The sequence below is a fragment of the Chelonoidis abingdonii genome, chromosome 9 (assembly GCF_003597395.2).
Source record: "Chelonoidis abingdonii isolate Lonesome George chromosome 9, CheloAbing_2.0, whole genome shotgun sequence".
Classification (NCBI taxonomy): Eukaryota; Metazoa; Chordata; order Testudines; family Testudinidae; genus Chelonoidis; species Chelonoidis abingdonii.
Genome location: NC_133777.1, coordinates 79,221,601 through 79,235,913, shown reverse-complemented (window position 1 = coordinate 79,235,913; position 14,313 = coordinate 79,221,601). Strand labels below are relative to the sequence as shown.

The following is a 14,313-nucleotide window of genomic DNA, read 5'->3' as shown; positions in this document are numbered from 1 at the left end:
TTCTTTTGAGCCACAATATTTTTCTAAACCCTACAAGATTAACAGGCGTGTTGTGAGCAAGACACGAGAAGTCATTCTTCTGCTCTACTCTGCGCTGATTAGGCGTCAACTGGAGTAGTGTCCAGTGCTGGGCACCACATTTCAAGAAAGAGGTGGAGAAATTGGAGAGGGTCCAGAGAAGAGCAACAAGAATGATTAAAGGTCATGAGAACATGACCTATAAAGGAAGGCTGAAAGGATTGGGTTTGTTTAGTTTGGAAAAGAGAAGACTGAGAGGGGACATGATAGCAGTTTTCAGGTATCTAAAAGGGTGTCGTCAGGAGGAGGGAGAAAACTTGATCACCTTAGCCTCTAATGATAGAACTAGAAGCAATGGGCTTAAACTGCAGCAAGGGAGATTTAGGTTGGACATTAGGAAAAAGTTCCTAACTGTCAGGGTAGTTAAACACTGGAATAAATTGCCTAGGGAGGTTGTGGAATCTCCATCTCTGGAGATTTTAAGAGTAGGTTAGATAAATGTCTATGCGGGATGGTCTAGACAGTATTTGGTCCTGCCATGAGGGCAGGGGACTGGACTCGATGACCTCTCAAGGTCCCTTCCAGTCCTAGAATCTATGAATCTATAAGATAGCATGAAAATGCCTGTCTGGACTCAGCTCAGTTCATAGGTTTAATCAGATTAGTGTTTATCTGAAGACAGATTATTTTAGAATCAAATCACAAACTTGCATACAATAGTTACTAAGTTGCACAATATTTTAAGAGTTCCTCTTCAGTTGGTCACTTAAACATCAAAACAAGTGTTCTTCATTTCAAAATCAAAATATTTTACAAGGAAAATAGTAGACAATGCTGCATATTTACTATATGAACTATATTTAAACTACATAACTGGAGTGTACTTTGCTTTACATACATCAACTGGCATTTTAAATTTTGTATGTTCCTAAACAAGAGAGAAATATAAAGTTATGCGTACCTTAAAAGAAATCATGCAGCTTTTCTCCTGAGGTAGAGAAACTTGCAATGTTTTATCCACTGCTCAGTTCTTTAAATGCTTGCACATAAAGAGTCAGGTGTCTGAGTCACGTTTCTACAGTTTTAGATTATAGCTGCCTAATCAGTTAGCCTGCATCACCATATCCTCTGACACAATAAGGAGCCTAACCACTTATGCCGATCATCCTCTGGTTGCTCATTAAGTTTTATAAATTGGGGGCGCTGCTGCCACTGTTTTTATAGAACTGAAGTTTTGTTTTAGAGCAGAGGTTCTCAAAGTGTGGTCTGCAGACCACCAGTGGTCCGCGAACTTCATTCAGATCGTCTGTGAATAGTTCCCTCTAAAGGTACATGCCTGGGCACCGCACACAAGAGAATGAAGCGCAACCCACCTAATTAGTGGAGCTGCGCAGGCATGGCTCCACTAATTAGGTGAGTGGACCCTGGAGAAGACACATATGTAAGGTGAGGTGGTGGCCTTGTGGGGGATAGGGAGTAGGTGGGAGGGGCAGTGGGGTGAGAAGAGGGGGTGGGGGGAATTTGGGATGTGCAGGGCTGCAGTGGCCAGAGAAAGAGGCGACTTTCCCCAGCTCCAGAGCTGCAGCTGCTGGGGCCCTCCTTCCCAGCCTCAGCTCTGTGGTAGAGGAGAGACCCCCCCTCCTTTCCAGCCCCAGCTCAGGGGCTACTGCGATGGAGGAGAGAGGGCACATCCATCGCACTAGCAAGGTAAGATTACTGATATTAAAATATGAGGTGTCTGTTTTTATTTGTAGAACAAAAAAACATTTTTTTTATATAGTGCTTTTATCCAAAGTGCTTTACAATAGTTAGCTAACGGTACAAACAACATTTGGAAAGATCATTAAGTGGGCTGCAGAGACCCTCAGCAATTTTCAAGTGGTCCATGGGAAAAAAAAAAAAAGTTTGAGAACCACTGTTTTAGAGCAAACAAAACTCTAGAGTAAAGAAGATTTCCTGCACAACCCGAAGCTAGAAAGAGTAGATCTTTCTTTTCCCTTTTGTAAACCAGAAACCCTGGCATTCCTTTTAATTACTTTATGATGACCCATATCATATGGTGTTTACAGGTAATACACATGGAAGCAACAATTGCTGCCTTTTCTCTGGCAAAAAGAGTCACAGTCATTTTAACCCTTTCAAGTAAGTAATTCTCAGTGTGCCCATACTGACAGATCTCAGCTCTGGGCACAAGTTTCAGTTGAAAATTACGAACATTTACTTGTAAAGCCACAACACAAATGGTGTTGAATATGCCACTATATTTTAGTCAAGCATATGCTGATTTACTGATGCAGTTTTAGGGAGAAATGAATTTCATCACATGGCGTTGGAGCAGATACTCAGTTGATGTGTAAGTGAGTTGGAAAGATTAAATCCACTCCCTCGTGTTGGGGCGAAGATGCAGAGTTGCAGCCTATGGGCTGCAATAGCAACTGCAACTCCAAATCACTTCCATCGATCTGCTCGGCAGAACTAGAACCAGCATAAACATGGATCCCATTGCATGTCCCCATCTCTGTCCTATATATTGGCCTGTACACAAAACAGCTGCAGACTCTTCTGCGGTGCTTAGGGAAAAGAGCTGGGGAGGTTTCTCTGTACAGCTACTTTGCCAACAGCCCTCCCCATACTATGGAGATTAAGCGATGCAAAGGCTTGTGCTGGAAAATTTCACCCTCAGAGAACACGCATTTGACAGTTTCCTTTATTTATTTTTTTAAAGTATAAAATGCACTTACAAAATGAGAGTTGTATTTTTGACTAAATTATATTTTACAAATGGTATCTACTTACAAAGAAAGAAAGTAGCTAGCAAGAACAATTACAATAAATTAGGCTTCAGCTTGTATTACTTTTTTTTTCTAGCAGGCTTATTGATCAAGCTATACAGTCACATGGCTAGTCTACCTTTTCGAGCATAACAATTTGGGAGATATTCCCATTTTAGCACTCTTCAGATCAAAATGCCAAAAACTGCTACTTCCACCAAGCATTTAAAAAATCTCAACTCCAGTTTGCATTTTAAGGGTTTTGTTCAACTTGTAATTGCTAATGTCTACTAACAAAGTATGGAAAGAGACTGGTAGTTATGCTTGATATATTACTAAATATGAGAAAAAAGGTCTTGCTTACTAGTGATTTTTTTAAGTTCTGATGTCTTCATAACCTTGATTCCTGTTCATAAAATTAAATCAGCAAAAACATTTTAACATGGAAAACAGCAGAAACATCAAACTGAGAAAATGAGATTTACTCTTTTAGTCCTTTTACATTCAAGACTGAGTCAATATTTCAATACTGTAATTAAAAGATAGTTACAGAAACATTAGTATAAATATACCAAAGAATTAATGTAAGTGTCACAAACCCATAAAAGCAAGGATATTCAGAATAAATACTGATGGCCACTCTTAGCTCATTCCTCCGTGCCTAGATATTACAAACTCCTCCAAGCATTAACAGTTTTCCGTACAATGGAGGAAATTCTCCACTCACTTTAGATTTAATGAGATTGTGAATGCATTTAAATGAAAATATAATCCTCAATGTGTTGCAACACATAGGAATTACATAATGATTTAAAGATGGTGTGGCATAATTTATGAATTCTCTTTATGGTGTTTATTAATAAAGAACTTCAATAGTGTGTTTGTGGTTCATTTTCTTAAATTAAAATTCCCACTAACTCCACTGTATGTAGTCTTGACCAGATAGTTGAATTTATATATGTATTACTTTTACTGTATTTTAAAAAAAAAAAAAAAATCACAGCATTGCTGATGGTACAATTATGGATTGCCAAGATACTTCTATTAGCACCACACCCAAATACAATATAAATGGAACAAGTATTACATGAATAGTAGGCTCTAATGTCTAGTCTATAGGAGATCTAGCACATACAAAATTTCAGGTTTTATAAGCAAAGTGTCTCTTGGACACAGTGCAATACATGACTATCCCAAGGGGAAAAAACCTTTTCATTCTTATAACAAAACTGAAAGCAACACTTTAAGCCCTTCATTAAGGAAAAATAACTGTGATTTTGAACAGGAGACAACCAAAGAGCTAGATTTTTAAAGCTGCATGCATTTATTACTGCATGTATAATGCCCAAAAGCTGGCTACTAATCTGCCTGAAAGAAAGAGAGGCCATCTGTGGAGCTCGCACTTTTTATTTAGAAAAATCTTAAATTTGTGAGCTATGTTTGATGCATAACGGCTAAACAACGTATCAATATAAGTAATATTTAGCATTTTAAACTCACTATACAACATTAATCCTTGTGAGGTAGGAAATTATTCCTGTTTAGCAGTTTGCTTCAAATAGACAAAAAGAGTTTATTGACTGCCAAGGCTAAAAAACAAGCCAGTGGTACAGTCAAGATTAGAACTTAGGTTGACCACAGTGACTCTTAGAAATGTGTATACTTATATAATTATGTGGTGTTGGCTGTTTCATTTGCTTGTTCTGTGTTTTAAAAAGAGATCTTGAACTTCATGGTCAAATGTTAGATCGAGATTCACTACTTTGATACTACTTTTGGGATAGGAAATTGTTTCAACATTAGTTTTCTATGGAAATTCACCTCTTTTGGCAACAGTCATTCACTATCTCTACACCCAGAAGAGGGAAGAAAGAGATGACTGCTGACTCAAAGCTTACATGCTAGAGATGTCCAACGTGAGCATTTTGATTGCACACACATGGCTCTGCAAAGGTATCAGCCCACTTACAATGCACTCAGATTGTAAACAAATTTCCTCAAATCCAAAGACTTGTTAAATAAAGGCCCATAACAGAACTGTAACTCTACAGCACCACATTAGTAACAAACATGGCTTACACCATCTTTTACACTTGGATAGTTATCTGTTGATCCAGGAGGTTGAAAAGATTTTTCCCTTATCGCTTTTCTACAGGAAATTCCAACGCCAGTATCTTGCTACATGCTTTACAATTTAAAAAAATGAAGTGGTGATGTAGATTTCAAGGGAAAAAATCTACATGTATATATATACACATGCACATATTTACAGTATATTTATTTTTTCCCTGGGGACCTACCACTTCAGACTGACTTATTAAATTATCTAACAGCAGTGGCCCAGGTGTCACTGGTAGGGAGAGTCGGAAGAACCCATCCTGGAGGGATGCAGCTTCCTTCAGGATGATCAGCTGGTACCAGGTACTGATCCCATTCATGCCTTTAACAGAAAAGAGATTTATATAAGCATTTGTTCTGTTCCAACTTCAGTGATAAGCTATCTCTCATGCCTTAATAAAATACATTCACATTGGTGTTATTTTTTCATATTGTTTGATATACAAACTCATTATAAAATGTACTTCTGAATTACATTCTTCAAAGCAAAAACTTGAAGATACATTTGTAAACCAACATGAAATGAGTATGAGTGAGCACACAAATTTCTAGCAATTGTATATGGAGATTCACTACACCTTACGCTGAAGTCTACAACATATTTAAAGAGTCGAAAGCATAATGTTCCTGAATTAGCTTTTAAAAATGACATCAATATAATTTTTTTTTAATCATGCCCTTTACCCTAGTAAGTATGCTGTCTTCATTTTAAAGGTTGTACCATTTTTTCTCCATTGTACATAGTTATACAGTAGGTTAGGATCAGGAGGAGAACATGGACCCTTCATTTCTAGACTGGTTTGATGGCAACTTGGATATTGCTAGTCTATGAACTTTATAAAATGTAAAGTTTGTAAAACTTAATTTTAAAACTTTTTATGAGAAGGAAAGCATGCTCCCATGTAAAAGCAAGTCAAGTGCTCCAGGAAGGTTTTTTGTGTGCAGAAGGCAGTAATATTGTTGACTTGAAAATGAGTTTTTTTAGAGATCACGAGTGCATTGCTGTGATTATATGTTATGACTGTAGTGGGCTAGTGCTTTGAAATTAATATTGTGTTGGGTGTTAAAGTTGCCTTAATTTATTATTTGATTGCTTTTTAATGTTCAGGTTGTTGTGAGGAAATATATTTCAGCAACTGTAACGCTATGTTAATGAAGATTTTTGGGTGGGAATACATTTATATTAGCTGAAAGCTGAGTTAGGCAAATAGAGCTGCCAATTTTACAATCAAAGAGATCTGATGAGAATTCATGGTATAACCCTGATATTCTGGAGGTCAACGAAACAACAGGTGTTTTAATATTATCTTCACAAACCTCTATGTGACAGACTACCACCTCATTACCACTAATAAACTAAAGATGTTTGCTCTTACCTTATCTGGATGAGGGCTGGAACAGATTGCTCAGCTTGTAAATAATATTGTCTAAAGGGTTGCAGTAGATGATTAAGGGGAAACTCATCTGTTAAAACACATACATAAGAAAACCGTTCAACAAGATATGACCTTCAATATTAAAAAAGGTGCCATATCTCACTTGTCACTCCGTGATTATTGTTCAAAGTTATTTGCCAATTAATATATTCTTGTTACAAAAAGTATTATGGGATTTCTGATGACTACAAGTGGTTAGGACTTTCTACACTCATACAAAAGACAATACCTCCACTAGCAAACTCCCTCCCTGGGAACTCACTGGTACTGGAGCCGTATTAAAAGGAATAATGACACCTGCTGAATCCCCAATACTAACGCATCAACATGTTGTGGGACGTCTTCCATTTAAATACCAAATTCAGCCTAATCCTGCTTGGCTTGTAAGGTTTGGTGAAATCACAGTTTGTGATACTGTGACTACACGGCCTCCTACATAAAGTAATTTTCCAATTCTTATCACACTCTATAAATATGATAATGAAAGGGCATGAATGAACTTGTGTATCCTGTCTCCTGCTCTTCATAGTGTAAATTCAGCACATATCAGCTTTTCCAAGCAAAGTTGTGCTTGCATTTTAACCTTACTTGTTTAAAAACAAACAAAAAAAAACAACTCCCCAATACTGAACTAAAATATGCAGAAATTTACCTGGATCCCCGAATAACTTGGAATCAATGTCACGTTTTTGCTGTAGAAGCTTTTCCCTTTCTTTCTTTTGTTTCTTTTCCATTTCTCTTTTCCTCTCTTCTTCCTGTTCTCCTTCTAACATAACTCTTAATGCTCTCTCTTCAGCTTCATACAGTTCAGTGCGTTTTCTGATCAGTGTCCTCAGCCTCTCTATGTGATGTTCAAAGTCTTCATCTGCTGAGGGTGGAGGACAAACACCTACACAGACAGTGAATTATAATTTTCAATCACAGAAATGGTATTAATTTCAGTTTCATACTGAGAGTGGAGTTTGCAGAATCGCCAATGAACTTATATCTTAGTCACCCATTTTCCTCATGGCTATCCTCCAATAAAATGATGTGGGTCAAGAAGGAGTTTGGAAATAAAAGTGCATAACTGTAGTATTCTGCATGCTATACAACAATCTTTCAGAGATAAATTCCATTCTTATAGGATAGTAAGGTAACTAATAAAGAAGAACATTTGCTCAGACAGTATCCTCCAAATCCTCACTAGCCAGGTACTCTATGCACGAAGATTATTATTTATCTACAAAATGTTCCTGATAGCCTGGTTATTGGGTACACTCAGCACATACTGCTTACATAAATATAACTTATGGTTGTTAATAATACCATCTAATAAGAAGTAATTAATTAATTAATTATTAGCAAAAGTTTTATTATCTGGCATGTTGGGAGAATGGGGAGTACAGGGTAAGCCAAAAATTCTGGTTAACTAGGAGGGAGGGAGTTTGGGTGCGAGAGGCGGGCTCTGGGCAGGGAGTTAGGATGCAGGAGGGATTTTGGTGTGCCAGATCCAAGCGGCGCTCACCTCAGGTGGCTCCCTGGAAGTGGCAACATGTCGCTGCTGCTCCTAGGTGGAGGTGTGGCCACTCCCGGCCAGGTGACTCTGTGCACTGCCTCCGCCTGCAGACACCACCACCTGAATCCGGCACCCCAAAACCCCTCCGGCACCCAAAACCCCTGCCCCAAGCCTCCTCCCACACCCAAACTCCCTACCAGAGCCCACACCCACTCCTGAAATGCTGGTTTATAGAGCTTTCTGGTTGGTAAGTCATTAAGAAAGTCTCACCAACTAAACCTGTTAAATAAAGCATTTGGAATAATGCAGGAAACCTATTAAAGTTACTAATTCGGCAGAGTCAAGAACAAGTAAAATGACACTGGTACAACTGGAGAAGTCCTTATCAAAATACCTTTGGAAAACCCACTAAAGGCCTGATCCTGGGACTTGGTGAACCAGGCCTCCAAGAGCTTATTGTTCTTAAGAAATATCTATTCTATTGAAACATCCTGAAAACAGAACAGAGTTTTATCCAAACAGTAAAGTATCATTAGAGCAAATAAAAAGACTCCAAACCAAGGACACCACCTTCAACCCAAGGCTCTAAATCTACACTCACGCACATGCTTAGCTTTACTAGAGTGAGAAGTCCCACTGATCTGTGATTTCAATTAAAATCCATGGGACTACTCACAGCAGTAAAGTTAAGCATAAAGTTGCCTTATGGGGACCTCTGCAAATAAATCCCCAAAGTGACCACTTGGGTATTGTCTACACTGCAATTAAAACCCCACGGTAGGCCCATGCCACCTGACACTGGCTCGGAGGCCTTAGGCTGGAGCCTAGGCTCTAGGACCATGTGAGGTGAAACAGTCCCAGTGCTCGGACACCATAATTAAACAACCCCACAGCCCACCAGCCGCAGGTTTTTAATTGCAGTGCAGACATACCCTTTATTTACAAAGTGAGGGCATCAATTCATCTTACAGACTATTTGAACTCTCCATAAACTTACACAAATTTTAGAGCTTGGAAGGCACCATTATCATATCCCATTTTTAGCAGAGAGTTTGTATTACACAGATAATTACACGGGGCAAGCTTTTGGCAGCCTCTCTCATGTTGAGTAAGCCTTTAATCCATAACAATGAAATAGAGGTAATCATGAAGGGGCTACCTGATGCAAGGATGGAAAATTCTCAATATTATGGAATTTTGTAAAATTAAAACATTTGCTAGCCATATTCGAATCCCTATATAATATTGGTCTAAAAATGTTTTATTTCTTGAATTTCTGCACAGATCACAAAGTGCCAAAATTCACCTTTTCTTCCTGCTGCCTCTTTTCTCAGTTTTCGAAGCTTTTCTAAAGCACGCAGGATGTCTACCATTCTCTTTGTGTCTGCCTGTTTTTTCCTTACTTCAGATAAGACACTGTCTGCTGCAGCTTTAAGTTCACGTTCCTGGGAACAGAAAAACGTACAGAAAAAACATGAAATAACATATGTGGGCAAAAATTAAAAAGAAAATTCAAATAGGATAAACAGAAGAATAAGAGAAATCCAAAATAATATTCCAGTGATAGAGATGAAGTCAGTCAGTCAGTCACCTGCCTACTGTGTCATTTTTAATGGCAAGAAATAAAACATGGCAAAGAAGTCTAAAAAATTGGAGACCAGCAGAGTAACACCAAAACAGTGTCAAGTATCAGAGCGGCAGCTGTGTTAGTCTGGATCAGTAAAAAGCAACAAAGAGTCCTGTGACACCTTATAGACTAACATCTGATAGTCTATGAGGTGTCACAGGACTCTTTGTTGCTTTTTACCAAAACAGTGGTATCAGAGGCTAGTGAATTCATAAGCCTTAATAAATTCTGTCCATAGAACATCAAAATGATAGACAATGTATGTATATTAAAGAAAACTGGGATCCAGATGGTATGATAGGATGCACTATGGGGTAATAATTATTTTTGGTCAACAGCCAAATGTCTTGGTGACCAAACTCCAGACTCCAAAGAAAATAATATCAAAATAACAACAATAAGTAAATAAACAAATTTCCTGGTCCATTCAAAAACATTGGTGGTCTGGATTTGGTACCCAGGATTGATGTACTAGTTTGTAAGTAGACAGAACTAGGTTAAACGTATAGGATCAGATCTTGGAACGTGCACTGCATGCTTTATACCATTCTAATAACACAAAACAACTGTACAGTGAGTGGATCTGGTATCCTAAGTAACCCCTTGGTGGCACAGAGCTGATATTGTGGCTCTTATGCCACTCCTCTTCAGGCCCCTAATGCAGGATAAATCTTTTGCTTTAAAAAAAAAAAAAATCTAAAATGGAAAACACTTCTCCAAACTGCTTACAGTGAGAATTATGCTATGGAAATTAATGGAGCTTTCAGTGGGTCAACAACAGTATTGCCAAGTGTTCAAAAAATCATGACATTAAAGAAATAATTCACTCTAAGTTCTTCTTCTTTGCCTTCTGGTTTCTGAAGCCTGATATATACTTAAAATTTAGCCTTACCCAGATACATCGTTCAGGGGGGTGAAAAATTCACATCCATGCATGCTAGTTAAACCAACCTAACCACTAGTGTAGACATGGCTTGATCAATGAGAGAATTCTTCTCCCAACCTAGCTACTGCCACTTGGAGCAGTGATTAACTACAACGATGTAAAAACCCTTTCCATTGCTGTAGGAAGCATCTACAGTATGACACAGTATGCCATAGCTGTGCTGCTGTAGTGCAGACATGGCCTGAGCATCTAGAAGATGATCGGGTCACATTCTTAAGCTTTCCTCTGCAAGCACAAGGGCTAGAAATGTACTTAACAAAAAATAAAAAAGGAAAGCAATGATTTTCACATAATCTCTTGACACCAGGAAGAGGGGCTTTAAGAATGTTACTAAATTTCACAAGACTTCCAAAAAAAATGAGAATTATAATAAATTCCTCACACTTCTTGGAACTTTCATTAGAGGAAGGCAAAGCATGTAAGCGTAGGAGCCTTACAAACATGCCAGTGAGGCAGCTACGGGATACACCAAGGATCAGTGCACTCTCCAATTTAATATAGCTACAATGGAACACAGCAGCCACTTGGCATATGGCAACACATTAATTTAGGACTAGAAAGAAAGAACTGTGTTCAGGTGAAACTGCAGAAAAGATTTTATGTAGACTGAATGCAATCAGCCATATCAGGATTTGGCCAGAGCAGCACAGTCAACACCCCCAATGGATCTTTAAGTACTACCAACGGTCAGGACCATCTCAAAAGCACAGCACACCCACAGGTGCTGGAAGTTGGGTGCTGCCACACTCCCTGGCTTGAAGTAGTTTTGGAAACCACTTCAAAATCTGAGGGGTGCAGTAGCACCCTACCAGGGTTGCCAACCATCCCGGATCTGCCGGGGCTCCTGGAATCAGGCCCTGTCTCCCGGAGGCTAGTGAAACCAAACCAGCAGTTTAGGCTGATAAAACTCCCGCAGCGCAGTGGGACTGAGGTGCAATCCCTGCCTGCCCTGACCCTATGCTGCTCCCGGAAGCGGCCAGCATTGGGAGCGGGAAAGGGGGCAGAGGGTCTCTGCGCACTACTCCTAATGCCAACTCCGGAGCACCACCGGCTGGGAACTGCAGCCAATCAGAGCTGCAGGGGCAGTCTCCTACCTCTCCCAGGGGCTGCGCTGGCAGGGAGCCTGCCTTAGTCCCGCTGCTCCACCCAAGGTAAGTGCCACTAAGCCCCCTGCTCCAGCCCTGAGTCCCCTCCCAGGGCCAGCACTTCATACCCCCTCCCGCACCCCAAAACCCTACCCCAGCCCCCTCCTGCACCTAAACTCCCTCCCAGAGCCTGCACCCCACATCCTCTCCTGCACCCCAACCCCCTGTCCCAGCCTGGTGAAAGTGAGTGAGGGCGGGGGAGAGCAAGGGGGGGAGAGGGGTGGGGTCTCAGAGAATGGGCAGGACCTCCGGGAAGGGGCAGGCAAAGGGGCAAGACTGGTTGGGTTTGCGGGAGGGACAGTTTATAGGTTGCAAGTATCAGAGGGGTAGCCGTGTTAGTCTGGATCCGTAAAAGCAGCAGAGAATCCTGTGGCACCTTATAGACTAACAGACGTTTTGGAGCATGAGCTTTCGTGGGTGAATACCCACTTCGTCAGACGCAGGTAGTGGAAATTTCCAGGGGCAGGTATATATATGCTAGCAAGCAAGCTAGAGATAACGAGGTTAGTTCCAGATCAGGGAGGTGAGGCCACGTTCAGCAGTAGAGGTGTGAAACCAAGGAAGGAGAAACTGGTTCTGTAAATTGGCAAGCCATTCACAGTCTTTGTTGAGTCCCAGAGCTGATAGTGTCAAATATGGCAAGTGAACTGAAAGCTACAGCAGTTCTCTTTGAAAGTCTGGTCCTGAAAGTTTTTTTTGGCTGCGGGATGGCCACTTAAGGTCTGCTAAGTGTGGCCAGGGAAGGCGAGTGCTATCCTACAGGTTTGTGATATTGCCATTCCTGATATCTGATTGTGCCATTATTATCCTTTTCCGTAGTGACGTCCATTTGGCCGATGTACATAGCAAGAGGCAATTGCCTGGCAATAATATTAACATTGGTGGACTAAGCAGGTTGAATGAACCAGATGGTAGGCTGATCTGATTAGGGTCCTATGATGGTGTCGCTGGTGTAGAATGTGGAAACAGAGTTGGCATCGAGGTTTGTGGCATGGATTGGTTCCTGAGCTAGAGTATTACATGGTACGGTGTCAGATTGCTGGTGAAGAATACGTTTCAACCGGGTTTGGCAGTTGTCTGTGGCAAGGATTGGCCTGCCACCCAAAGTCCGTGAAAGTGGGATCATTGTCCAAGGATGGGTTGTCATAATTGTCATAAATACTAACAGCTGTTAGGAACAGTATCCCTGATGATCCAACAGCAACAACTGGGCTGCCGACTCTGGGCCTTTATAGCTCACACACAAACTAATTCAAGTTTGATGACAATATAACCCCAGATCAGTGGCCACTGCTATGGGCACAACACGCATGGCCCCACAATACGCCAATATTTTATGGCTGACCTGGGAACAACGCGCCATCAGCCTCGTCACTCACGCCCCTCTCTACCTAACGCTAAACATTGAGACATGCTATCATCATCTGACCCCATGGGAAGGAGACTCTAAAGAAAAATCCAAACGCAGATTCAACAACTTCCACCCCACACATCAAACTCTCAGCCTGACCAATCACAACAGAAGATCCACTTCTAGAACCACTGTGGCAAATAAGTGATGGTCAACATTAACACCACTCATATCAAAAAACAACACCGAGACCGCACCCTACCTTCATGCCTCCAGCTGTCCCATCCGGGCACAATCACAACGATCCAAATGTCCGACACCAAGCACTGAGGTACAACCGCATCTGCTCTAACCCCTCAGAACAGAGACCAACACCTACAAAATCTCCAACCAACATTCTCAAACACAATACCCGCACGAGAAAATAAGGAAACAGATCAACAGAGCCAGACATAGTACCAGAACCTCCTACTTCAAGACAAACCAAAGAAAGAAAAACCAACAGACTACCAACTGCCATACACTTACAGCCCACCAGCTAAAAAACCCTCTCCCAACACCGCAATCATTCAGGGATCTACAACCCATCCTGGAACAATGCCAACTCTCCACATATCTACAAAACCACGACACCATCAAGACCTAACAGATCAGACCATACCAATCACTGGTTCATTCACCTGCACGTCCAACCACATTAATATAACGCCATCAATAATGCCAGCAATGCCCCTCTGCTATGTACATCGGCCAACGGAAACAGTCCAACTAACGGAAAAGGAAAATGACCAAAAATCAAGATATCAGGAATGGCAAAAAACACCAAACCGTAGGAGAGCAACTTCAACCCTGGCCACACTATACAGAACCTTAAGGTGCTATGCCCGCAGCAAAAAAAACTTCAGGACAGACTATCAAAGAAGAAATCTGCTGAGCTTCAGTTCATTTGCAAATTTGACACTATCGAGCTCTGGAACTCAACAAAGACGTGAATGGCTTGCCAATATAACAGAAACCGCATTTCTCCTCCCTTGGTTTCACACCTCTACGCCTAGAACAGGGCCTCACCGCTCCCTGACTGAACTAACACTCGTTATCTCTAGCTTGCTTGCTAGCAATATATACACTGCCCCTGGAAATTCCACTACCTGCAATCTGACAAAGTGGTATCACCCACGAAAGCTCACGCTCCAAAACGTTCTGTTAGTCATAAAGGTGCCACAGGATTCTCTGCAGTTTATAGGTGGTCAATGGCTCTCAGCACCCGCCCCCGCCCAGCAGTGATACAGCAATCGACTGGGGGGGCTGTCTGTATTCTCTGCGCCATCGCTTCACCCCTCGGGCTGCCCCCGTGCTAAAAGGGACGAGGCTCAGTAACGCCGGTTCTTCTCCTCCACCTCCTG

At 41.1% G+C, this 14,313-nt stretch overlaps 2 protein-coding genes across 2 annotated transcripts in view; both read right to left on the bottom strand.

Annotated features, from left to right (window-relative positions):
* UBAP1L (ubiquitin associated protein 1 like) overlaps positions 1–5,166 on the bottom strand; it is a 25,962-nt gene extending 20,796 nt beyond the window's left edge. Inside the window, exon 1 of the mRNA XM_032765999.2 lies at positions 5,090–5,166. The gene's annotated coding sequence lies outside the window, so the exon portion shown is untranslated. The remainder of the gene's footprint in view (positions 1–5,089) is intronic.
* PDCD7 (programmed cell death 7) lies at positions 2,711–14,313 on the bottom strand. The gene is made up of 5 exons (XM_075069725.1): positions 14,291–14,313; positions 9,148–9,287; positions 6,996–7,232; positions 6,284–6,371; positions 2,711–5,229 (listed from the first exon to the last, which is right to left on the bottom strand). Exons 2-5 carry the CDS (start codon positions 9,212–9,214, stop codon positions 5,112–5,114), a joined length of 510 nt encoding a protein of 169 aa, XP_074925826.1. The 5' UTR covers positions 9,215–9,287; positions 14,291–14,313; the 3' UTR covers positions 2,711–5,111.